This window comes from Podarcis erhardii, assembly GCF_964252035.2.
Source record: "Podarcis erhardii genome assembly, chromosome: 5".
NCBI lineage: Eukaryota > Metazoa > Chordata > Lepidosauria > Squamata > Lacertidae > Podarcis > Podarcis erhardii.
Window position 1 is genome coordinate 14,054,754 of NC_138509.1, and position 23,469 is coordinate 14,078,222.

General features: G+C 45.4%; 2 protein-coding genes across 3 annotated transcripts; one reads left to right on the top strand and one right to left on the bottom strand.

The window, feature by feature from the left end:
• Positions 1 to 802: 802 nt before the first annotated feature.
• CUEDC2 (CUE domain containing 2) lies at positions 803 to 16,071 on the top strand. Of its 2 annotated transcripts, none has more exons than XM_081864418.1 (9): positions 803 to 949; positions 2,857 to 2,949; positions 5,934 to 6,077; positions 7,171 to 7,232; positions 9,140 to 9,264; positions 9,577 to 9,741; positions 12,034 to 12,095; positions 14,181 to 14,241; positions 15,579 to 16,071. In XM_081864418.1, the coding sequence occupies exons 2-9, from the start codon at positions 2,876 to 2,878 to the stop codon at positions 15,723 to 15,725; spliced, it is 840 nt and encodes a 279-aa protein (XP_081720544.1). In that variant the 5' UTR covers positions 803 to 949; positions 2,857 to 2,875; the 3' UTR covers positions 15,726 to 16,071. The 2 variants fall into 2 exon arrangements, with proteins under 2 accessions (XP_081720544.1, XP_081720545.1); XM_081864419.1 differs by having other exon boundaries at positions 7,174 to 7,232.
• A 150-nt stretch (positions 16,072 to 16,221) lies between these two features.
• On the bottom strand, positions 16,222 to 23,070 carry FBXL15 (F-box and leucine rich repeat protein 15). The gene is made up of 4 exons (XM_081864414.1): positions 22,930 to 23,070; positions 20,413 to 20,572; positions 19,038 to 19,540; positions 16,222 to 17,085 (listed from the first exon to the last, which is right to left on the bottom strand). The coding sequence occupies exons 1-4, from the start codon at positions 22,974 to 22,976 to the stop codon at positions 16,896 to 16,898; spliced, it is 900 nt and encodes a 299-aa protein (XP_081720540.1). The 5' UTR covers positions 22,977 to 23,070; the 3' UTR covers positions 16,222 to 16,895.
• Positions 23,071 to 23,469: the final 399 nt, after the last annotated feature.

Consider the following 23,469-nt stretch of genomic DNA (forward strand, 5'->3'; position numbering starts at 1 on the left):
ACCTCAATCCATTAGCCGCCATCCTTCAGATGTCTTCTACAGCTTGCATAGTTACTTATCTCTTTGGCTCAGGGGTTGCATAACTCCACACCCTCCAATTTTTCTCCAGGGAAAATAGGGATGGAAATAGGGACATTCTGAGATCAAATCAGAAACCGGGATGACTTCTGTGAATCTGTGACTGATCCTCAAAAATAGGGACACTTGGAGGGTCTGCAGCTAGTGAGTATATTTTGCAAAATTATATTTTAAAAATCTAAACTAAAATACATTTTCTTTGATTTGCTGAAAACCTAAAATTCCTCCTGTTTGCCCAGTGTGGTTTTTCTGCACACTTAGTAAGCACACCCACTGACGCAATGCACCTCTGTCATTGTCGACCTTTGCCAGGTCTTTATTCTCCATAAGGTACTGAATGGCTACTCGGTGCGCGGCTGAGCAGCAGAAACGAGCAGAACTTTTTTTGTGTGGTGGGGTGAAAGATTTCTGCCTCTTTTACTTGGTCTGCTATGTTCAGCTCTTCTAATTGTTCTTTGCTGAGTTCCTTCTCCTTTCTCATGGTGTATTTTGCATTGATTTACTGGATTGATTAATTCACATGTGCCCATCCAATTTGAACTCGCAATATATACGCTAGCAGCCCACTAGGAAGGCGCACATTGGCTCTGACAGAAGAAGGAGCGAGTGAGTCTTCCAAAGCTACCAGGAAGTCTCCTATTCGGATGCGAGTGATCAGTCTGCATTTCTAAGTCTATGCGCAGTGATGCTAATCTGGACCACATCCTCCTCCTCCTCCTCCTCCTCCTCCTCCTCCCGCTTTGGGATGAAGGAGGATTCGGAACCACGTGATTCTTTCAACATCTCTACGCGGGAGCGGGCGGAGGAGGCGCGCAGGTCGCCCGGCGGACGGACAGACAGACAGACAGACCTACAGGCAGGCACGCCCCTAGTGAGTGTTTCCAGAAGCCCTTTACTTTAGCTGCTTGTCGTCGTTTTTTGCGCCGCCTCCTGAGCATGTGCAGAGTGCATTCACCCTCCGGCGGAGTCCCCTGCTGCTCTCGCGGCAGCGTCGGTGCCGGGTCTGTTTTGCGCCCTAGGCGAAGCTAAATACTTGCGCGCGCGCACCCAAAACGCCCCCCTCCCCTGCTAACTTCGATTTTCAAAAGCCTTACAGGGTGGGGGGGGGCGGAATGAAAACTTGAAGCTGCAAAGTTTATTTTAAATGGCAAGAAAAAGCAGCGCCTCGATCTTAAATTGCCTTTCTCAAGCGCGAAAGAAAACTAGTTTGCCTAAAACTGTGCCCTACTTGGCCTAATGATGGCACCCTAATGATGGCCTCCCCCATCCTGCCTGGGCAAAGGATGCTCAGGCTGCTCAGACACCCTTTCCAAATTATTACAAAAGCACACATATCTATTTGGCGGTTACTAATATTATGATAATTATTTGTGTGTGTGTGCTTTTGCAACAGACTGCAGAAATATCCAGCTTCTTTATGGTCCTGCTTGCCTTCATATTTGTAAATTGGTCCTCTTTTGGTTCCTTTTCAGGGCAGCCTGACATGCAGAAACCGAGTTGGTGAGAACCTTTCTCTCCACCCCCCCCCCGCCCCCATGACTTCACTGCCATGCTAGGGAAAGTATTCTATGGCACTCTTTACAACGCAGGACACAAAATCCTTCTTACCGTTGTGGTACTTGCACATATTTACACCTGGTTTTAGTTAAACGCCATTCATTCGTATCAATGCGCTTACTCCCCCAGTACTCCTTCCTTTCCATTGGATATTCTTGCCGCCGTGCGCCAAGACAGATCATTGTCGTTATTCCAGAACATCTGGAACGCAAATGATTACGTATGGAGCCTTTGACAGCTCTAATCACATCATCCCGATACGAGCCCAGCAAAAACAAATGCTTGAATGTGCTATTCCTACCTCGCAGTTCTGTTCCTGAAACATTTTCATCTATAGCTAAATAAATTGCAGGTAGGACTGAGACTCCAGGGCGGAGGGGGTTTATGTAATGTTTACCTGATGAAAATCACACACCAAGTACTATTGGTGTCCGTAGTGGGGGTGAGGGGGTTGCTTTTCAACAGGAGACTGGGAAAAAATTGTATTCCTAGACACACATGTATACCTGAAGAAGCGTCTCCACCCCCATCGTTCAGCCCAGACATTGAGGTCCAGCTCCGAGGGCCTTCTGGCGGTTCCCTCACTGCAAGAAGTAAGGTTACAAGGAACCAGGCAGAGGGCCTTCTCGGTATTCGCACCCGCCCTGTGGAACGCCCTCCCATCATATGTCAAGGAAATAAACAACTATCTGACTTTTAGAAGACATCGGAAAGCAGCCCTGTTTAGGGAAGTTTTTAATGTTTGATGTTTTATCGTGTTTTTAATATTCTGCTGGGAGCTGCCCAGAGTGGCTGAGGAAACCCAGCCAGATGGGCAGGGTAGAAATAATAAATTATTATTATTATTGCATGCAGTGGGGCATGATCCTGATCATGACTCCTGGTGGCTTAAAAGAGAAAACCCACCTGGTATGCTAAATGCACTTGTGCATTGATCATGCAGAATTTGGCTCTAAGCTGAGTTATTGGCTGGAATATTCCACTTCTCCTTCACCTGAGGCCGTGGCTCGAAATCAGTAGATTCCCCAGGGAAGAACTGCTGGGGCCTGTGATTTTTCTTGACACATTTCAGATTTTGTACAGTACAAAATCATCTGAGTGGTGCCTTGATCTGGCAGAGGGAGCACGTCTCGTATTTTGGCCTGCAAATTCAGCATTATGCATTGGAGCTTGTGTCGGTTTGCACTTTGAAATTGTGTGTGTGTGTTTTCTCTTCCCCAGCACACACTCCTCAAAGGAAATGCAGTCGGAGAGAATAATCCAAGATAGTTTGTCAGTCTTCATCCAGAATCATATCCCGGGTGCTGACTTGAGGTACGTTTTATCTCACTTTGGGTCTAGGACAGCCATACAGAAGCGTGTTATGTTTTCCATGCGAAATCACTGTGTGGATTTTCATTAGCGGTGTGTCACAACTGCGTTACAGAGTGGGCTGGCATCTACTAGCCTTTGTGTCTCTGGGACCTCTATGGTGATTTTTCAGTTCCAAATCCAGTTTACCGAAGCCAAGTTCCTAAACTGAAACTGCATGGCGTGGCCTTCACGGTGCCTGTTGTCCAACTGTAGGATTTCCTTCTTCTGAAACAAACAAAATGAATTTTAACAGGGAGAAATGTAAAGTATTGCACTTGGGCAAAAAAAAATGAGAGGCACAAATACAAGATGGGTGACACCTGGCTTGAGAGCAGTACATGTGAAAAGGATCTAGGAGTCTTGGTTGACCACAAACTTGACATGAGCCAACAGTGTGATGCGGCAGCTAAAAAAGCCAATGCAATTCTGGGCTGCATCAATAGGAGTATAGCATCTAGATCAAGGGAAGTAATAGTGCCACTGTATTCTGCTCTGGTTAGACCTCACCTGGAGTACTGTGTCCAGTTCTGGGCACCACAGTTCAAGAAGGAGACTGACAAACTGGAATGTGTCCAGAGGAGGGCAACCAAAATGGTCAAAGGCCTGGAAACGATGCCTTATGAGGAATGGCTAAGGGAGCTGGGCATGTTTAGCCTGGAGAAGAGGAGGTTAAGGGGTGATATGATAGCCGTGTTCAAATATATAAAAGGATGTCACATAGAGGAGGGCGAAAGGTTGTTTTCTGCTGCTCCAGAGAAGCGGACACGGAGCAATGGATCCAAACTACAAGAAAGAAGATTCCACCTAAACATTAGGAAGAACTTCCTGACAGTAAGAGCTGTTCGACAGTGGAATTTGCTGCCAAGGAGTGTGGTGGAGTCTCCTTCTTTGGAGGTCTTTAAGCAGAGGCTTGACAACCATATGTCAGGAGCGCTCTGATGGTGTTTCCTGCTTGGCAGGGGGTTGGACTCGATGGCCCTTGTGGTCTCTTCTGATTCTATGATTCTATGAAACCACAAACCTTACGTAATGAGTATTTTTAGTTACTGTACTGGAGCAAAGCCAAAATTGGCTTGCTGTAGCACTGTGGGGATTCAATATGTTTTGTTTTTGTAGAAAATTAGAGTGATGGAGTGTATAATTTTAACAAGTTGTTATGGCTGAGTAAGCTGGATGTGTAAACAAATTAATTTATGGGTGCAACCTCCTTTTCTCCTTCCCTTTCCCCCTTTTCTCTGATGCTTTTCAAAGAGGGTCTTATTCACAGTATTAGAATGTCATCATGGCTTATTGATCCTCCTACTTCCATAGGTAAAGGGACATGGTGGAGCTGTGGGTTAAACCACAGAGCCTAGGACTTGCCGATCAGAAGGTTGGCGGTTCGAATCCCCGTGAGGGGGTGAGCTTCCGTTGCTCGGTCCCTGCTCCTGCCAACCTAGCAGTTCAAAAGCACCTCAAAGTGCAAGTAGATAAATAGGTATCGCTCTGGCAGGAAGGTAAACGGTGTTTCTGTGCGCTGCTCTGGTTTGCCAGAAGTGGCTTAGTCATACTGGCCACATGACCCGGAAGCTGCACGCTGGCTCCCTTGGCCAATAAAGCAAGATGAGCGTCGCAACCCCAGAGTCAGTCACGACTGGACCTAATGGTGAAGGGTCCCTTTACTACCTTACTTCCATAGGTACTCCTCAGTCTTTATTTAGCTGTACTCATAGATGTCAGATGATATCGTCATTAATGGTGAATGTAACATTTAATTAATAATTTGTTAATTGCTATGCTAGAAAAATAATTGCATAATTGTTAAATGTCTCGTGGGAGAAGCTTAAGTGTCAAAATAATTATCTGCTCCCCTCTCTATTCTTCACCAGTAAGCTTTCCTTCTGTCTATAGCTTACCTGGCACTCTGGACTTCAGGAAAGGTCAGACTCTTTCCTTTAAAAAATGAAAAATCCTAATTTTATAGACACACAAATTATGGCAAACCCAGTATTTTACATAAACGGCATAACTGTACATTTCTGTGGAAATAGTATCCCTCAGCTTCCATTTCTATGAACTGTAAATAATCATTGATGTGGATATTTTAAATAGTTAGTTTTAAGAGTTTCATTCTTGGGGCAGTAGAGCAGGGGAGCAGGCAGCAAATGTTGAATTATTCTAGAGGCTGAAGAGATTGTTGAAGATGGATTTCCAGTTTTAATTTCTGGCTTTGCCTTTGAATCAAAGGTTTTCTTAAAAAAAACAACAACAACAAAACGTTCCTGGCTGCAGCAAAAGCTTTTCCATAGGGACTTAATAGGCTGCCTCATAGCATTAGTCAATCTTGCTCAGTATTGTCTATGCCAGGATTTTACAAACTTGGGTTTCCAGCTGTTTTTGGACTCCAAATCCCATCATCCCTGACCACTGGTCCAGCTAGCTAGGGGTGATGGGAGTTGTGGTCCAAAAACAGCTGGAGACCCAACTTTGGGAAACCTTGGTCTACGCTGACTCAGGCAGGTTTCGTTCTCGGTCCTCTCTGGAGATACCTGGCCGATGGTGAAGAATTTAGAGCAGGGCTGGGAGATCTGTAGCCCTCCAGATATTGTTGCAATTCAGCTCCCATCATTCCTCACATTTGGCCAATCTGACTAGGGTGGAAAGAAAACTGCACAGTGCTTATTGAATAGTGACTTAACAAAACACATTGTTCACAGGATTCAAAATGTTTGGGTCGCTGCAACAACATAGCAAAAAGGAGCGCCAATATTTTTTATTGTTCCGTTCATGGCTTTTTAACATAAACATGTTTTATAAAGCTGATTGGGGAAGAAATCTAAATGAAACATTAACTGCAGTTCATCTTAAGGAATCAGGTGGCTTTTATCCAACAGGGTGTGATAAGCAAATGGAACTTGTCGGGTTTCTATAATCTTTTTGCTTTCCTTTCCTTTCCCCACCCCCAGTGGTCTGGATGACATTGTTTTCTCCTACATGGCAAGCGTCCTGGAAGGGCTTGGGTCCCACGAGTCGTTTGAAGAGAATTTTGACATGGACACCTTTATGGAAATGATGGGAGCGTACGTCCCTGGCTTTGCGGAAATCAACAGGTAAATGTTACTGCTTTTAAAAGATGTGATCACACCTGAGCTCAGTGAGTGAGCTCTTCTGATATGTGCTGCCTAGGCCATAGCTGTCAGAGTCTTGCTCTGCTGTTGTCAACATTTGGATCTCCTTCTGCTCGTATTTGCTAGATTTCAGTGGTGGAGAATTTCAGCTTATTAATTTTACAGCAAGTGCCAATCTTTTGTTTCCAACTTTGTCCCCCGTTAATTTGGAGACAAATTAGATAATAGGTAGGTCGTCGCTACAAAGGTCTCCTGCTTTCAAGTTTCTGAACTTGTGTTCTAACTTTCGGGGGTGGGGTTACTGAACTTCCTTTTTTAAAAAATCATTTTTATTTGATTTTACAAATACAAATGTATAACATCCAAATGCATGTCCATATAGAGAGATTACTCTGAATCTCAAGACTTCCCCCCCCCCCCACATCCCCTCCATGGGTCCTATTGTCAACATTTACAGCTGCATATTATTCCATATTCTAGATTTTAAATCAATCCATATTATCCATGGTATTTGTTACATACAAGTAGGTTTCAAATCCTGCTAATGTTTCCATCTGCTTGCAGTGGTCTCCTAGATAAATTATAAATTTCCCCCATTTTTAAAAAGTTTTTGTCCTCTTGGTTCCTGAGTTTTCCAGTCAGCTTTGCCATTTTAGTGTAGTCCATCAGTTTAACTTGCCATTCCTCTCTGGTAGGGACTTTGTCTTCTTTCCATCAGGAATTACTGAACTTCCATGCCTTATGAACTCATGTCTTCATGGGAGGTCTCACGTAATACAGTCATCGTATAGTCCTTCTAGGTTTTCCCAGCGCTACTTCAGTCCTGCAGATTTCAAACAGTGGGGTCTGAACAAAGCATTTTGACTGAAGTTATTCAGAATGATCATGTGGCTACAAATTATATTGTTCTGCATGCCTTTGCCATTTTGGAATGTTTTGCGATGAATAGAGTCTCTTTGGCGTTTGCTCTCCTTACCTCTGTCTCCACTAGACTGGATACTGCGATGGGAGAGGAAATTTCCTGGTTGCTCCTCAATCTGGTCTTTGCCAATAATGCTCTGTCCTTTTCTTGCAGTAGCAACGTTTGTGAAATGATGTTTTCTCTCTCAGAAAGGCTCCATGAAGCCCGCAGTAAACGTAAGTCGTGCGATGAGCACTCGGGTGACAGGCAGTATTGTCTGGCTAAAGGTGTTGTCCAAGAGGCTAACTGGAATACAAGGCTTGTAGCACACTGAATAAGAGGAGGTAGAATTAAGATACATCAGGGTCTTGGATACCACACATAATTTCTTAGTATAAAGTGATTTTGGGTGGGTGGGAAGACACCGGGCCCTGGCCCTAGAGGAATACAAAAAAACCCAGCACAGTTGGCATTTTGCCACCCATTTTGAATCTTTTTTGGGTTGTGAGTCTCTTTGAGTTGCCTTGGGCAAGAGAAAGCGACTAACAAATTCAGTGAATGATAATTAATAATATTTAGCTTGACCTTTTAATACCTGATTACTATATTAAAGTTGTATTTAATATATGGCGCTTAGGGTGGAGGGGAGGTAATAAATCAAACTTACCAATGATGGTAACTGGAGAGGTCAAGAGTTGAACTAGCTTTAAGAACAGTTTCAGGTTAAGAACGGACCTCCAGAACGTATTAAGATCTTAACCCGAGGTACCACTGTAATAGTGCCAGAAGAGACAAGCCAGTGTCTTCACGGTGAAACATGACACTGAATATATGAAAACACTTGTGTAGAGTTCTGTGCCGCCAACTTCTCATTTAAGCCAGTCTACCTCGCCCATATGTGCAGCTTTAGAACGTGAGAGGTCCACGGTCCATTTTGACATCATTTAGATAAGCTATGCTATAAACACAGTGTGTCTAGTATAAATACAAAACTGCCTAGGCAGTGTTTCACATGGCTTGCTAAGATGTATAAGACTGAAGCAGATAAGTGCTGGAGATGCAATGAGGTCGAGGGTATGTTCTTTCATATGTGGTGGACCTGTAAAAGGATAAAAGAGTATTGGGAAATCATTTATAATGAATTGAAAAATATGTTTAAAAGCACCTCCCCCCCCAAAAAAAAAAACCAGAGTCCTTTCTGTTGGGGATAATTCAGATGGAAATTCCCAGGTGTCAAAAAAGGTTATTTATGTATTCTACTACTGCGGCCCGTGTTTCATTAGCCCCCAAATGCAAAATGAGCGAGGTCCCAACTAAAGAAGAATGGCAGCTGAAACTGATGGAATATGTGTAGCTTATTCTTACAGAATAAGAGAACAAGAGGAGCATACATTTAAAGAAGATTGGAAAACATATATTGAATATATGGGGGCGTATTGTGTACATTTGAAAACATTGGTAGCATTAAGATAAATTAAACAGTGCAAATAAGTTTTGATAGATGTACTAATGGAATACTGAATGGTTTAGTTTATATAAAATATGCAGGGATTTATGTTATGCAAAATGAACCATGGAAAGAGAAGACAGGAAGTCACTAATATTTTAAGGTTGTTTAAATGAATATTTTGGAGGGACGCGGGTGGCGCTGTGGGTAAAACGTCAGTGCCTAGGACTTGCCAATCGTATGGTCGGCGGTTCGAATCCCCACAGCGGGGTGAGCTCCTGTCTTTCAGTCCCAGCTCCTGCCCACCTAGCAGTTCAAAAGCACCCCTAAGTGCAAGTAGATAAATAGGTACCACTTTATAGCGGGAAGGTAAACAGCGTTTCCGTGTGCTGCGCTGGTGCTGGCTCGCCAGAGCAGCTTCGTCACGCTGGCCACGTGACCCGGAAGTGTCTCCGGACAGCGCTGGCCCCCGGCCTCTTAAGCGAGATGGGCGCGCAACCCTAGAGTCGGACACGACTGGCCCTGACGGGCAGGGGTACCTTTACCTTTACCTTTAAATGGATATTTTATATTGTAAAACAGAAAATTTAATTTAAAAAATTAATAAAGTGGTACAAATTGTCTTGTTCTCTTTGAGCGGCAGGTAGGTGGGTCTGCTAGGGTCTTTTGTGTCTAAAGGTGTTGTGCATCTTCCAGAATACACCATGCAGAGCAGGAGCCATGTAAAATCTGAAGCAACGGCCCATGTTTGTGAAGAGGGAGCAAGTGTGTCTGAGGACAACAGGCTGTCGTGTTCCCCGGTCGAGGGAGCCCCAGCAGAGGTATGGACTGGGAGGTTCAACTTTAGTGGCCTCTTCAGCTAACTCTGGTTGGTGGATTTCCTTGTGAAATTCTTTTTTTCCTGTCCGCCGTGCCATCGCAGCTGATTACTTCCCTGAAAACCGAGAGGGTTTGCTTTGCAGAGTGGGGTTGCAATAAATGTGTGTTTGGTCCGTTGCTAGAACATCTCGGGATTGTGGGTTCAAGCCCCAGGTTGGGCAAAAGATTCCTGCATTGCAGGGGCTTGGACAAGATGACTCTCGTCGTTCCTTACAACTCTACGATTCATTCTGTTTCTTCCTTGCCTTGACCAGGAAACACATGGTGATCCAGTGGAAATGATTCTGGAGATGTTTCCATCCTGCACGGTGAGCCAAGCCCAAAAGGCTCTAGGCATGGCCTTGGGGAACCTGGAAGAGGCAGCACAGCTCATCCTAGAGGAGAAGGTGCAACTCAACACCCTGGATGCAACCATACAGGTAATAGTAATAATTTTATTATTCATGCCCCACCCATCTGACTGGGTTGCCTCAGCCTCTCTGGGCAGCTTCCAACACATATAAAAACAAAACAAAACATCACACATCAAAAGTCTTTCCTATACAACGCTGCCTTCAGATGTCTTCTGAAGCTTATGTACTTACTCATCTCCTTGACATCTGATGGGAGGGTGTTCCACAGGGCAGGTGCCACTACCGAGAAGGCCTTCTGCCTGGTTCCCTGCTGTAACCTCACCTCTCACAATGAGGGAACTGCCACAAGGCCCTCAGAGCTGGACCTCAGTGTCCGGGCTGAACAATGGGGGTGGAGCCACTCTTTCAGATATACTGGGCCAAGGCCATTTAGGGCTTTAAAGATCAGCGCCAGCACTGTAGGTCTTTCAGGATTGGTGTTATATGGTCCCAGTGGCCACTCCATCACCAGTTACCTGCTGTGTTCTGCATTAGTTGTAGTTTCCGAGTCACCCTGTAGCCCCACATAGAGCACATTACAGTACAGTGGTACCTCGGGTTAAGTACTTAATTTGTTCCAGAGGTCCATTCTTAACCTGAAACTGTTCTTAACCTGAAGCACCACTTTAGCTAATGGGGCCTCCTGCTGCCGCCGCGCCAGCAGAACACAATTTCTGTTCTCATCCTGAAGCAAAGTTCTTAACCTGAGGTACTATTTCTGGGTTAGTGGAGTCTGTAACCTGAAACGTCTGTAACCTGAAGCATACGTAACCCAAGGTACCACTGTAGTCCCAAGTGGGAGAGAATCGGGTATTGTCCCATAGCTGTGCCATGCCAGGAAGCAGACTGGGAGAAACCAGGTCATTTTCAGCCAGGTGAAAGAGGAGTTTCTGGACCGAACTGCCAAGTATTCCACCTGTGCTGGGAATCAAAATTCAAATGGTAGCCTGTTAGAAAGTCTACATTTCAGTACAGAAGCTGTGTGTGATTCCACTTTCTTTATCATTGGAGAATATAGGTTTCCTCCATAAAACCTTTAAAATAAGAGCGGGGAACCCTTTTCAGCTCTCAAGCTGCATTCCTCCTTCCAGAGGTTGCACAGCAAGGCCACAGCAAGCAGAGTGACAGGTGCCAGTCTATGCTGCATGCAAGAGCCAGGAAAGCCAGAGGTTGCTATGCATGTGCGTATATCCATCCGGGCAAACGATGTCTTATCACATTTCAAAGGCTGTGTTGCAGCCATGCAAACACCACACAAGAACAGCACGGAGCAAGACTGGAGAGGGGCATGGCCTAGGGATGGTCCCAAGGGCCTGAGAGTGACGCCTGGGGGGGCCACACTCAGCCTGTGAAACAAACGTGTCCCAGCTCTGCTTTAAAATGTTAAAGGTTTGATTAGTTCAAGATCTGTCGGTGTATGCAGTTGGAGCCCTTCCAGCATTTCCTATTCTTTCAGGTTGATCTTAGCCTTCCCACTCCTACAATATACCATGTCCTTTTCCTACCTCTGTGTTATGTTGTTGTTGTTGTTTAGTCCTTTAGTCATGTCCGACTCTTCGTGGCCCCATGGACCAGAGCACACCAGGCACTTCTGTCTTCCACTGCCTCCCGCAGTTTGGTCAAACTCATGCTGGTAGCTTCGAGAACACTGTCCACTGATCTCATCCTTTGTCATCCCCTTCTCCTTGTGTCCTCCATCTTTCCCAACATCAGGGTCTTTTCCAGGGTGTCTTCTCTTCTCATGAGGTGGCCAAAGTATTGGAGCCTCAGCTTCACGATCTGTCCTTCCAGTGAGCACTCAGGGCTGATTTCCTCAAGAATGGAGAGGTTTGATCTTCTTGCAGTCCATGGGACTCTCAAGAGTCTCCTCCAGCACCATAATTCAAAAGCATCAATTCTTCGGCGATCAGCCTTCTTTATGGTCCAGCTCTCACTTCCATACATCACTACTGGGAAAACCATAGCTTTTACTATACGGACCTTTGTTGGTAAGGTGATGTCTCTACCTCTGTGTTATAATCAAGCTTTAAACAGCCATGCACGTAATACATTTATTTTAGAAACTGGTGCAGGGGATGGATAGTTCTCTGACGGACCTCACAAACTTTAGAACACACTCTTTTTTTTTGACAAGGCACCTTTCAGCTTTCCCTGCATAACAGCAGTTATGGAAACTGGTTGCTGGGATCATGATGCTCACAAATATCCAGTATTCTCTAAGTCTAAGCTGTATTAATACTCCCCAGGCAACAGCTGAATGCGAGTCTCACCTTCTCGTATTTCTGTTTCTGCATTTCCTGTCCTGCTCTTTCCTTTCAGGAAGCTTCCAGATCCCAGAAGACACCCAAGCAAGGCGAATTAAAGCAATTTATCTTGGAGAAGTAAGTAACAAGCCACAAAAATCAATTCAGGAAGTGTGGTTCAAAGTGGTCAGGCTTGATTTTGGCTTTCAGTCCAGCTCTAGAAATATGTGTGTGTCACCTGTAATTGTGAAAGAGCTTCCTTGCAGTCAGTGTTGCCAGGGCTGTAGCCACCAGCAAGGGATTATATATGGAGTCTGCCCCATAAGAGACATTCCAGGCCTGTTCCCTGAATGTTCAGCTTTCCATCCGTAAAACAGTAGCAACAGTGAATTATCCCCCGGTGAATGCAGTACCCCAGGCACAGATGATGATGTGTCAAATGCAAATACTGATTTAAATACACACAGAGCATAAGCACTAGTATTATTCGTGTACGTTATTCTACTGCAGTTTAATGTCGTTCAGCGGGGGGCACAGATGCTAAGTCTCATGTTACTAAATATGACTGCTAGGTGCGACCCTGAAGCGTAAGGCAACTCTGACAATTTCTGGCTTTTTCGATATGAGCTCGGGACACCAAAAATGAACATCAGTGCCAAACATCAGCTTTCACAGAACCGTATAGTTGGAAGGGACCCTGACAATCATCTAGTCGAGAGGTCAGCAAACTTTTTCAGCAGGGGGCCTGTCCACTGTCCCTCAGACCTTGTGGGGGGTCCGGACTATATTTTTTTTTGGGGGGGGGGGAATAACCCAGAGATGCATTTGAAATAAAAGGACACATTCTACTCATGTAAAAAGACGCTGATTCCTGGACCGTCCGCGGGCTGGATTGAGAAGGCAATTGGGCCGCATCCGGCCCCCGGGCCTTAGGTTGCCTACCCATGATCTAGTCCAAACCCTTTCCCCCATAGTAGTAGTAGTAGTAGTAATTAATGAATTAATTAATTAATTCATTACTCATACCCCACCCATCTGGCCGGACCTCCCCAGCCACACTCAGCGGCTTCCAACAGGATATTAAAAACACAATAAAAAAATCAAACATTAAAAACTTCCCTAAACAAGGCTGCCTTCAGATGTCTTCTAAAAGTCAGGCAGCTGTTTATTTCCTTGACATCTGGTGGGAGGGCGTTCCACAGGGTGGGCGCCACTGCCGCAATGCAAGAATATGCAGCTGTCCCATACGGGGATAGAACCTGCAGCCTTGGAATTATCAGCACCACGGCCTCTAACCAACTGAGCTACTCAAGCTGATTAAATAGGTAAATTAACCAATGGGTTTCAAACAAAATCACTGTTCTAAGCATCCCGGACTATATTAAACGGGCCTCGGTCAAGAGAAAGGAGTTGGGTGTGTTCCCAATTCCCTGTTGGCTCTCTTTATAGTGCAAGCCACACTGTATTTTCGATATATTGAATTTCTGTGGCTGGAAAGAAAACTGAACAATGTGAGAGGAGAAAACAGGTCCAGCTGTACTATCAAGAAGAGGAATACATCTCTCTCAACATTTGACCTTAGATGATCAAAATGCCGTATTTTTCGCTCTATAAGACGCACCAGACCACAAGACGCACCTAGTTTTTGGAGGAGGAAAACAAGAAAAAAAAATATTCTGAATTTCAGAAGCCAGAACAGCAAGAGGGGTCGCTGTGCAGTGAAAGCGGCAATCCCTCTTGCTGTTCTGGCTTCTGGGATAGCTGTGCAGCCTGCATTTGCTCCATAAGACGCACACACATTTCCCCTTACTTTTTAGGAGGGGAAAAAGTGAGTCTTATAGAGCAAAAAATACGGTACTTACTTCTGTACAGCAGGACCTACTGGGGGAGACAACAGCAAAAAGGTACAGTCACAAAGCTTTGTGGAGGCATTTTTATTTAAAAATCTATATGCTGTTTCATTTGCATCCTTACCACAGAAGAGTCAATGGAATCAGCACTTCACAGCAGAACTGGCTGCTAAATTTAAGTTACCTGTCGATCGCACATATGGCTCTGCCATGTGGGAAAGGGCGTGCCCTCTATATAACAAACTTTAAAACCAACAGGGTGGGAACTTTTCTCCAAAGGAAGAAGGGGAAACTTCCCACCGGCAAAGCGTTTTGCACTTTCCTAAAAGACCCACCTCTCGAGAGGGCTTTGTGCATTTCTTGTGTGTTTTAGGTACATGATGGTAGATAATGAAGAGGATCAGAAAACACACAGGCCAGCACCCCCCAAAGAGGTAAGCAACACAAACGTATGCAAGCCAATAGCTGAAATAGGGGAAAGAACTTTTATAACCCAGCCTCACTGCTTTGTATCATTATTTACAGTGGTTTGAGGTCGGGCAGACAAACTGTGGGCATCTAACCTGGAACCAGCAAAAAGCAGACAAATGGCTTTAGAGTAGATTTTCCACTCAGAGCTAGGGGGATGGATAATAGCTTAAAAAGTTGCATCAACCCCCATCTCAACATCTCTAGCACCAGACTATTACTACCCCCATTTTACTGCCTTTGTGTTCACTTTTAGTAAACTGCAACAGATGCCAACGTCATCGGGGCTATTTTATGTACACACAGGACTTGGCAATAGTAGATTTCAGTAAGCATTCATCCGGGCACTGAGATCAGATAGTGCCATGCTTTTCCAGATATACAATTGCTTCAGAAAGGAATCTCTGGGACAGGCACGTCTTGTAGGGGTCTTGCAAATAAATGGTAGGGAAAAACTATTTGCTCTGCATGAGTTCCGTGCATGAGTTCCATGAACTCAAGAGGCCAGGTTTCATATCACAGGATTTTTTTGGGGGGGTGGGGGGGGCCCTATGAAAAACAAATAGTTGGAAGGGAACCCAGTCCACATAATCTAACCCCTCAGTCTCTTCAATTAAGTGAGATCACAAGTTAGATGTCCTCCAGAACTGTTCATAAAAGCAAATAACTTCAAGCAAAAGAATCCAATTACATCCTGAAAGCTACCGTCTTTTTATGGTGGTTTGTCAGAGTGTATCCCTCAAGTACAGTCCCTACCCTTCTAGAATACAGCAAGATGTATAGCTCTACATCTTAAGTTACTGTAACCCCAAAGAGGATGCCCCCCCCCCCCCGCCTTGCAATGAATTCCTATCTAAACACAGCAGCCCTTTTGGAACGAGTCCTTTACATGCAGTATAGTATTCCCCAAAGTATAACTGAAGCACATTTTCTGCACCGAAATTGAAGAAACTCCGCATGAAGAGAGGCCATTTCCCTATGTATTTCCCTCTTCTGAGCACACGTTTTGTTTAAACAGCAGATTCTGCTGCGTCTCTGTCTTGTAGGTCATTAAATAATGCAACCACAGCCAAATTCCCAGCAGAGGCTGTGTGTTCTGGTCTTTCCAGCTTCCAGTGCGTCATGCAAAGATGTAGCAGCCAGTCTCCACTGTGGATGGGTCATCTTGAGCTCCCAGGAAGGAGCCTTGCGTTAGCGCAGTAATTTGTGCAAGAAATTAACTTTTCCACCAACCAATTCACAAAGAAACAGCCCATTCAGATTGGAAAGCAACTCAGCTTCTGTTTTCGTTCTTTGCCCTTAGGCTCCCAAGAAGATGATTCGCTACATTGACAATCAGGTAGTAAGTACAAAAGGGGAACGATACAAGGATATCAAGAAGGCAGAGAGTGAAGAAATGAAGAGAACGTACATCAGTCTCAAGCCAGCCAGGAAATATAAATTCCACTAAGGGCCACTCAAGTCTTCTGGGCCACATGCCTTCTGCTTGGGTACTCGTTTTAGCCGTTTTCTCACCATCTACCAGCCAAGAGCGAAGAAACCCTTCTGCCTATTTATCTGGGGGATGAAATTTAGAATTAGAAGTTTGTGTTTACATGCTTGAGAACTAACTCTCCGTATACAGAAGCAGGGCCTATGGTGACTGTAGGAGCTCCTCCTCCTCCTGCTCTGTCCTTTTCCCTACAGGAGTTTACTACGCTAGTGTGCTGCTTGTGTTGTTTTATGACAAGTCATTTGAAATTTGTGCATAATGTATGATCGCGTTTGCCTAACACAGTAAAGCTAGCTTCCCTGACTGCTACAGAGTCAAAAAGTGTGCTTCCTTTTAGAAAGCTATTTTCCGACTGGTTTCTAAAAGATCGGCTCTAAGAATTTCACTCGTTCATCCACTTCTCACCTTTTGCTGTGAGAAGGTGAGAATCTAATAAATATTCCCCCTTTAACCGCATACACAGAAAAAGCTACATGCACCAGCACAGGTGTGGTCCACATTTGCCCTTAAAAGCAGGAGGGTATTTGGAGAATGCCACTCTTCTCAGCACTCTGGTACCAGCACTCCCCTATCTACCCTGAAGCCTTTAAGGGCACAACAGTCTGTTGCACACCTGAAGGAAGGATCTCTCCCCACTCTCTCTAGGAGGGTAAGGACTTATCCAGCACTCAACTCAAAGCAGAAAGGATGTCATACTAATATTGCCAGCTGTCAACCTTACTCTCCAGTGATTATAGATTCCGCCCACCCACCCCAAAATCCCTATTTATCTTTGGAGGTCCACATGAAGTGCAGTTGGGTAAAATGGGTTCAACATCAATGCAACTGCCTGCCAGCAGTCGCTTCACAGCAGCAAGCCCGAAATCCAACTCTAGAATATCCTTGAACGTACATGCTATGTATCTGTTGGCCAGGATGCATCAAAACACATCCTTGTTGTCCATTGTGATGCAAGTGGGTTTGTTTTTCTAATGCGCGTACAGGTTCCCAACAAGGGGTATTGGTAGCTCAGAACCAGCCCGGCTTGAAGGGATGAGACGTAAACCCTCTCTGCCTCCTCAGCAGCAGAATCCGACAGGTCTTCCTGCAGGCAGCCACCAGGGACCACTGGACAGTGCCTTGCCTTCATTAGATCTGGAGATTGATAAAAGGGGCAAAACCCACTACATCTTGCAAGAGAACCAGGGCGCGCTGTAGTGGAGGTTCCACGTCTACCTCCACACCACGATTGCGAAGGATGCTGAGGCTGGATTCTACCACGTCGTGGCAGTGCTTCACCTTCAGAGCACGCAGCTTGGGGCAGTACTCTGCCAAGGTCCTATCAAAAGAGAAGATGCAAGAAGTTTAAGTTTGCAGTCTCCTGCCAGCATCAGAGTTGCCCAAACCAGCTGAGGTGGGGCTACTCCAATAAGGCACACATTTTAGATTCAGAGGATCCTAGAGTCAATGCCTGTAGGAATCCTGCAAGAAATTCAACAGCAAGCAGCAAAAAACCTCCATCCCTCATCTCTACTACTGTCCAGCTAATATCCAGCAAATTGTCTCTGCCTATCATAGCACAGAAAGACTAGGGATTAAGTTACATAACTGCTGTACGACGTGTGGGGGTTTTGCAGTTCTTCTGATACAGAAATTCAAGACAGTGGTCTTGTAAATTAATCAGCTTGGCCCAGGGTTACAAGATGATGTTCCATATTGTAAAAAGAGAAGTGGCTGTAAATACCCTTGGAGGGGCAGAGTAAAGTCTCTGGTAATCAAGGAAAGGGGTATTTGGTGTTCTTCCCCATGGCTTTCCCTACCTCTGCTAGCCCACAAGTCTCCAAGTAGCCTTTCAGAACACCAGTAATCTCTTTCCATTCGCTGGTCTCTGAAAATAGGCCCAGCCAAAATGATATGTGCAAACAAATTGTAAGCCCACAATGCTGTAAAATTTGCATTTACTGCGGCTGGAGAAATTTAGGCTTCAAGCTGCGGAATCTGTACTTTTGGTATAAGATTCCACAAACTCCAGTACTTTTACTGCCATTGTGAAAAGCCAAAATAATCCAAAGTTGATGTTTTACTTTTTACTTTTTCCCTGGATCAGGAGGGTAACAACACTATTTAAACATTCAAAATCAAACTGACCCTGCTTAGAACAGACAGGTCCCAATGAATCATCGTTCATCCAAGAATCCCGCCGAAGGGCAAGAAACACCAAAAACCAGCACAGAGAATGTCAACTTCCGTATTCCAAAAATAAAGATGTAGCTCTCATGGTGAGAACATTGCAAGGCAAAAGCAATTTTTAGTTAAAGCTTAAAACATAGCGGGACGGATATAAGTTTCAAAGGCTGGAACTTCCACATCCTTCAAGCTAAAGGAACAAAAGTGGAACGGGAGGGGACACAACTATAAAAATAACCAGAAGAAATACAAGAAAAAATAGCTGCAAAGTATTGTGGAAAGTTTGTGGCATTTTAAATACATCCATCAATGGAAAATGTGATTTACTCTTTCATGAAAATGGCCCAAAAAGGACTGCATGCCAGGTAATTTGAGAAGACCTCCGTGTTTTAATTTATTGATTTATGCTTGACTGTTTTTAATTTCTCATTTCAGTTGCCATATAAAATCTATCATCCTCCACCCCACCTGGTTTTTTTATATTGGAATGACCTGTAGTTATAAGCAATAAACTGAATAAAAGCTATCATAGGATAGGATTTATATTGATTAGTGATTAGTATGTCCAACTAGACCTGGGGAGCCCTGGGTTTTAAAACCCACCCTACCAAAAGGCTCACCGGGTGGCCTTGGGCCAGTCGCTATTTATCAGAGTTGTTATGAGGATGAAACCCTATATTTTGCCTTGAGCTATTTGGATGGTACTGTGGGTTAAACCACTGAGCCTAGGACTTGCCGATCAGAAGGTCGGCGGTTCGAATCCCCGCAACGGGGTGAGCTCCCGTTGCTCGGTCCCTGCTCCTGCCAACCTAGCAGTTCGAAAGCATGTCAGAGTGCAAGTAGATAAATAGGTACCACACTGGCGGGAAGGTAAACAGCATTTCCGTGTGCTGCTCTGGTTTGCCAGAAGCGGCTTAGTCATGCTGGCCACATGACCCGGAAGCTGTACGCCGGCTCCCTTGGCCAATAAAGCGAGATGAGCGCCGCAGCCCCAGAGTCGGCCACGACTGGACCTAATGATCAGGGGTCCCTTTACCTTTACTATTTGGGTGAAAGGCATGATATAAACACATTAAATACACACGGAACTGTTGCACCCATTACCTAATGGAGTTGTTCTTGACCCGCAGGCAGCCTGTGAGGTCGAGGTGCTCCAGTTCGGGACAGGCTTTGGCAATCTCCTCCACTGCCGCGTCACCCACATTCGCGTTGACAGCCAGCGAGAGAGACTTCAGTCTGTTACACCTCTGTGCAAGGTAACAGATGGCTTCATCTTTCAGCTGCCGACAGGCTGTAAGGTCCAGGGACTCCAGCTCCTTGCAGTGGTCAGCCAGGCTCCGCAGGGAGAGGCTGTCCACCCACTCGCAATGAGCCAGAGAAAGCCGGCGCAAATTGGGGCAACTCAAAGAGATGGCCACCAGGGCATGGCGACTCAGCTGTACGCAGCCATTCAACTCAATTTGCTGCAAATGGTGGTTCTGGCCAATCACAGGAAGCAGCTCCTTGTCAGACAGCCAATCAGAACAGTTCTGTAGTGCCAGCTGTTGCAACACCTCGTTGTCTTTAAGCAGGATGCAGAATGCAGCTTTCGGAATGTTTGGTCCCACCTGCCATTGGCGAGAAGACAAAATGGGTTGTTGCTGCAGCATTTTAATAATCCAAGCGCGCTCTCCTCCAGCCCTAATTTTCGTTTGCGGAGCTAATAAACGCAATTGGCATTAAAGGGTAGGGTGTAAATTACAGAAAGATAATATCTGTAAATAATAATTAAAAAATTGAAGGGAGCAAGCGTATTTTAACCATCCTAAAATTACTTTGCATAAAGTAACTATTCCTGTTTTGACTCTGCATACTCCTCTTGTGCGTTAAAGTAAGCATACTCTTCTAGAAACTTCTGCTATAATCTGGAGAATGCTTTTTTTTAAAAAAAAGGCAATTTGTGGAGTTTATATGCATAATTGGAGATTTAAGCACCAACTTTACGTACACAATGCTCACATCACATACGTATAGATGTGAATTTCTATATGACCAAATATCCCTGTAAAACTATTAACTTTCAAGCTATATTTTACATCCAAAAATCTGGTGGAATAAGGGTCAGATAACAGTTTATTTTTCCTAGAAATAAATTGTCTTTCGTGCCACCCTGCTTTCTTCTGCACAGCTAGGCTTGAAATTCTTTTTGCCCAGGATCAATTACTGAACAAACTCACTGCTGAAGCTCAAAAGTTCAGCACCAGGAATATTAACTCTTATCTTACACTGACTTATTCCCAACACTAATTGAGAAACCAGAGAGCTTGATCCAAGCACCTACAACTAATTTCACAAAGCGCGGCAGATAGTGATGGTGTTGCCGCTCAGTATATTTTTCTGAATTGCTATATTAAAAACAACAGAAACAATCAGCCCCACACTCACTCTGCCATGTGACTGAACGCACACATTCTTACCACATGCACAACATTACCCATACCTGCCTAGAATCAAAGCAGCGCATGTTGGTGAGGTAAAGCTGAATTAGAGACTGAAACGCCTTGCTGACCCTCTGCAGGCTCAGGAGTTGCCTCAGAGGGAGATACGAGAGAACATGGGGGAAGAGGATGTCTTCCCAGGGCAGGTCCAATAACTGCTTTCTGGAATAAAAAAAAAGGAAGTCAAGAAAGCAGCTGCTTATATAATATAAGATATATCATATTAAGAAAATTTACAGGACAAAAATTTTAAAAGAGGGAAAGGATTTGCTGAAATAGATAATTGACCTAGAATACAAAAAAGGGAGGTGTGAGGAGGTCAAGGAAATAAGCTAATGAAAGAATAGTAATGAGGAGATTTGATGCATTTTCTTTCTTGTGTTTGTTTTTGTTTAATGGGTTTTATTTTTCTGGGGTTTTTTTCCTTCTTTTTTTATATTGTGGTGTGTTGTTTTGTTTTTGTTTAATGTGGTATGTTTATTTTTTCTTTCTGTAATTGTTGAAACTTTAATAAATATTATTTTTTTAAAAAAAGCAGCTGCTTAAAAAGGAATGCGGCAGGGCAGTCCACCGTGCATGAAAGTAATCTTAAGAGAACTGCTTTAACAATCAAGCAGCGTGTGAACTTTGAGACAGATAAATATATGTAAGTAAATAAATAAATTTGTGCCCCGCTTCTTCCCTGACAGGATCTCGCCCACCTACAGAGCAGCGCCGGATTTAGGGCAGTGCAGGCAGGTTCACCTGCACAGGTCTAGCTGAGGCAACATCATTTAACCCAAAGTTTTGTCTTCACCCCAGGGCCGGATTTAGACTTGATGAGGCCCTAAGCTACTTGAAGGTAATGGGGTCCTTTATATGTCCAGCTGTCCTTTGTCAACAACCAATTATGGCTGTTTCTGGGTTGAATATATGCTATATGGTAATTTATGGACCTAATAGGTATCTAAAGCCATTTGCACATGCAGAATGCAGGAACCCTATATATAGAAATGAGCAAACCAGTGATATTTTAGGAAGCAGGCTAGCAGGCGGGGCCCATGACTTACATCATAGGAGCCTACACAACACAAAACACTGTTGCTCTGTGTAGGTTTTATTTAATTTCTTTTTTTATCTTATATCTTGTATATGTATATCCAGTGGATTTTTTTTCCCTTAAATTTTTGGGGGGCCCCCCAAGAGAGTGGGGCCCTAAGCTACAGCTTGTTTAGCTTATACGTAAATCTGGCACTGAGAGCAACACAAGTGCCCACGTCCCTCCCTCGGGACACACCCCTCGCACAACCACCCTAGTGGATTGGCCAGGTTGGGATTCATAGAAGTGTGGAGTTGGAAGGGGCTCCGGGGTGTCATCGGGGATGCGGGTAGTGCTGTGGGTTAAACCACGGAGCCTAAGACTTGCCGATCAGAAGGTTGGCGGTTTGAATCCCCGCGACAGGGTGAGCTCCAATTGCTCAGTCCCTGCTCCTGCCAACCTAGCAGTTTGAAAGCACATCAAAGTACAAGTAGGTACCGCTCCAGTGGGAAGGTAAATGGCGTTTCCGTGCGCGGCTCTGGTTCGCCAGAAGGGGCTGTCATGCTGGCCACATGACCCGGAAGCTATATGCCGGCTCCCTCGGGCAATAAAGCGAGATAAGCGCCGCAACCCCAGTCGGCCACGACTGGACCTAATGGTCAGGGGTCCCTTTACCTTTTTATATGAGCTTATAAAAGGGACACGGGTGGCGCTGTGGGTTAAACCACAGAGCCTAAGACTTGTCAATCAGAAGGTCGCGGTTCGAATCCCTGTGACGGGGTGAGCTCCTGTTGCTCGGTCCCTGCTCCTGCCAACCTAGCAGTTCGAAAGCATGTCAAAGTGCAAGTAGATAAATAGGTACCACTCTGGCGGGAAGGTAAACGGTGTTTCCGTGCGCTGCTCTGGTTTGCCAGAAGCGGCTTAGTCATGCTGGCCACATGACCCGGAAGCTGTACGCCGGCTCCCTCAGCCAATAAAGCAAGATGAGCACCGCAACCCCAGAGTCGGTCACGACTGGACCTAATGGTCAGGGGTCCCTTAACCAGGGTGTCATCTAGTCCAACCCCCCGCGATGCAGGGATCTCCACTACGGCACCCATGATGGATGCCCATCCAACCACCTCTTAGCATCGTGCAACCTGAGGAGTCGGGGGTGGGGGTGGGGAGTTCCCGGGGGGGGGTCATCTAGTCCAACCCCCCGCAATGCAGGGATCTCCAGTACGGCACCCATGACGGGTGCATCGTACAACCTGAGGAGTCGGGGGGGTGGGGGTAGTTCCCCGGGGGGGTCATCTAGTCCACCCCCCCAAATGCAGAAAATCCTGCCCTGCGTGGGCTCGAACCGCCCACCTTCCGGTTACCAGACAAACGCGCCACCGGCTCTCTCCACCCCCACCGAGGCAAGTCTATGATATGACTCGGTGGGGAGGGGTTTGTTTTTTTCCCTCCCCAGACGCCCCCCCCCCCACTCTCCAGCCGCCCATCCCCCGCCTCTCCGCACCTGACGCCCGCCGGCCCCGAGTGCCGCGCTCCGCCGGGAGGCTCCATCCTTCTGAGCTGCCGGCAGGTGCACCGTCAGACAGACAGCCGCAGCCGCTGTCGCGTAAATGACGTCACGGGCGTCGAAAGCGTCGCTCCTTTTTTGCGTCCTCTACCGCTTCCTTACCCGGCGGGAGGGAAGGACCGCGCGCATAGAGCTATGAAGGGTAGAGTAACCTCGCCCAGGTTGTCCTGCTGATTTTTTATTATTATTATTACCGCCAGTATTCTGCATTTAATTACTGACAGGGACTCAGGGATGAATAAAGGCGGCTGGAGACATAGGGAGGGGTGGAGCAAACCCATCCAGTTGTCTTAATGCGAGTTGTTGTTATTATTGTTATTACTATTATTTATTTGTACCCTGCCTTTCCCATTCCTTCACAGGGACTCAACGCCGCTGACAGATAATATAAAGGCAGCTAAAAACATATGGGGTGGGGAGTAAACCTAGGCAGTTGTCTTAATATGAAATTTTATTATTATTACGTATTTATTTATA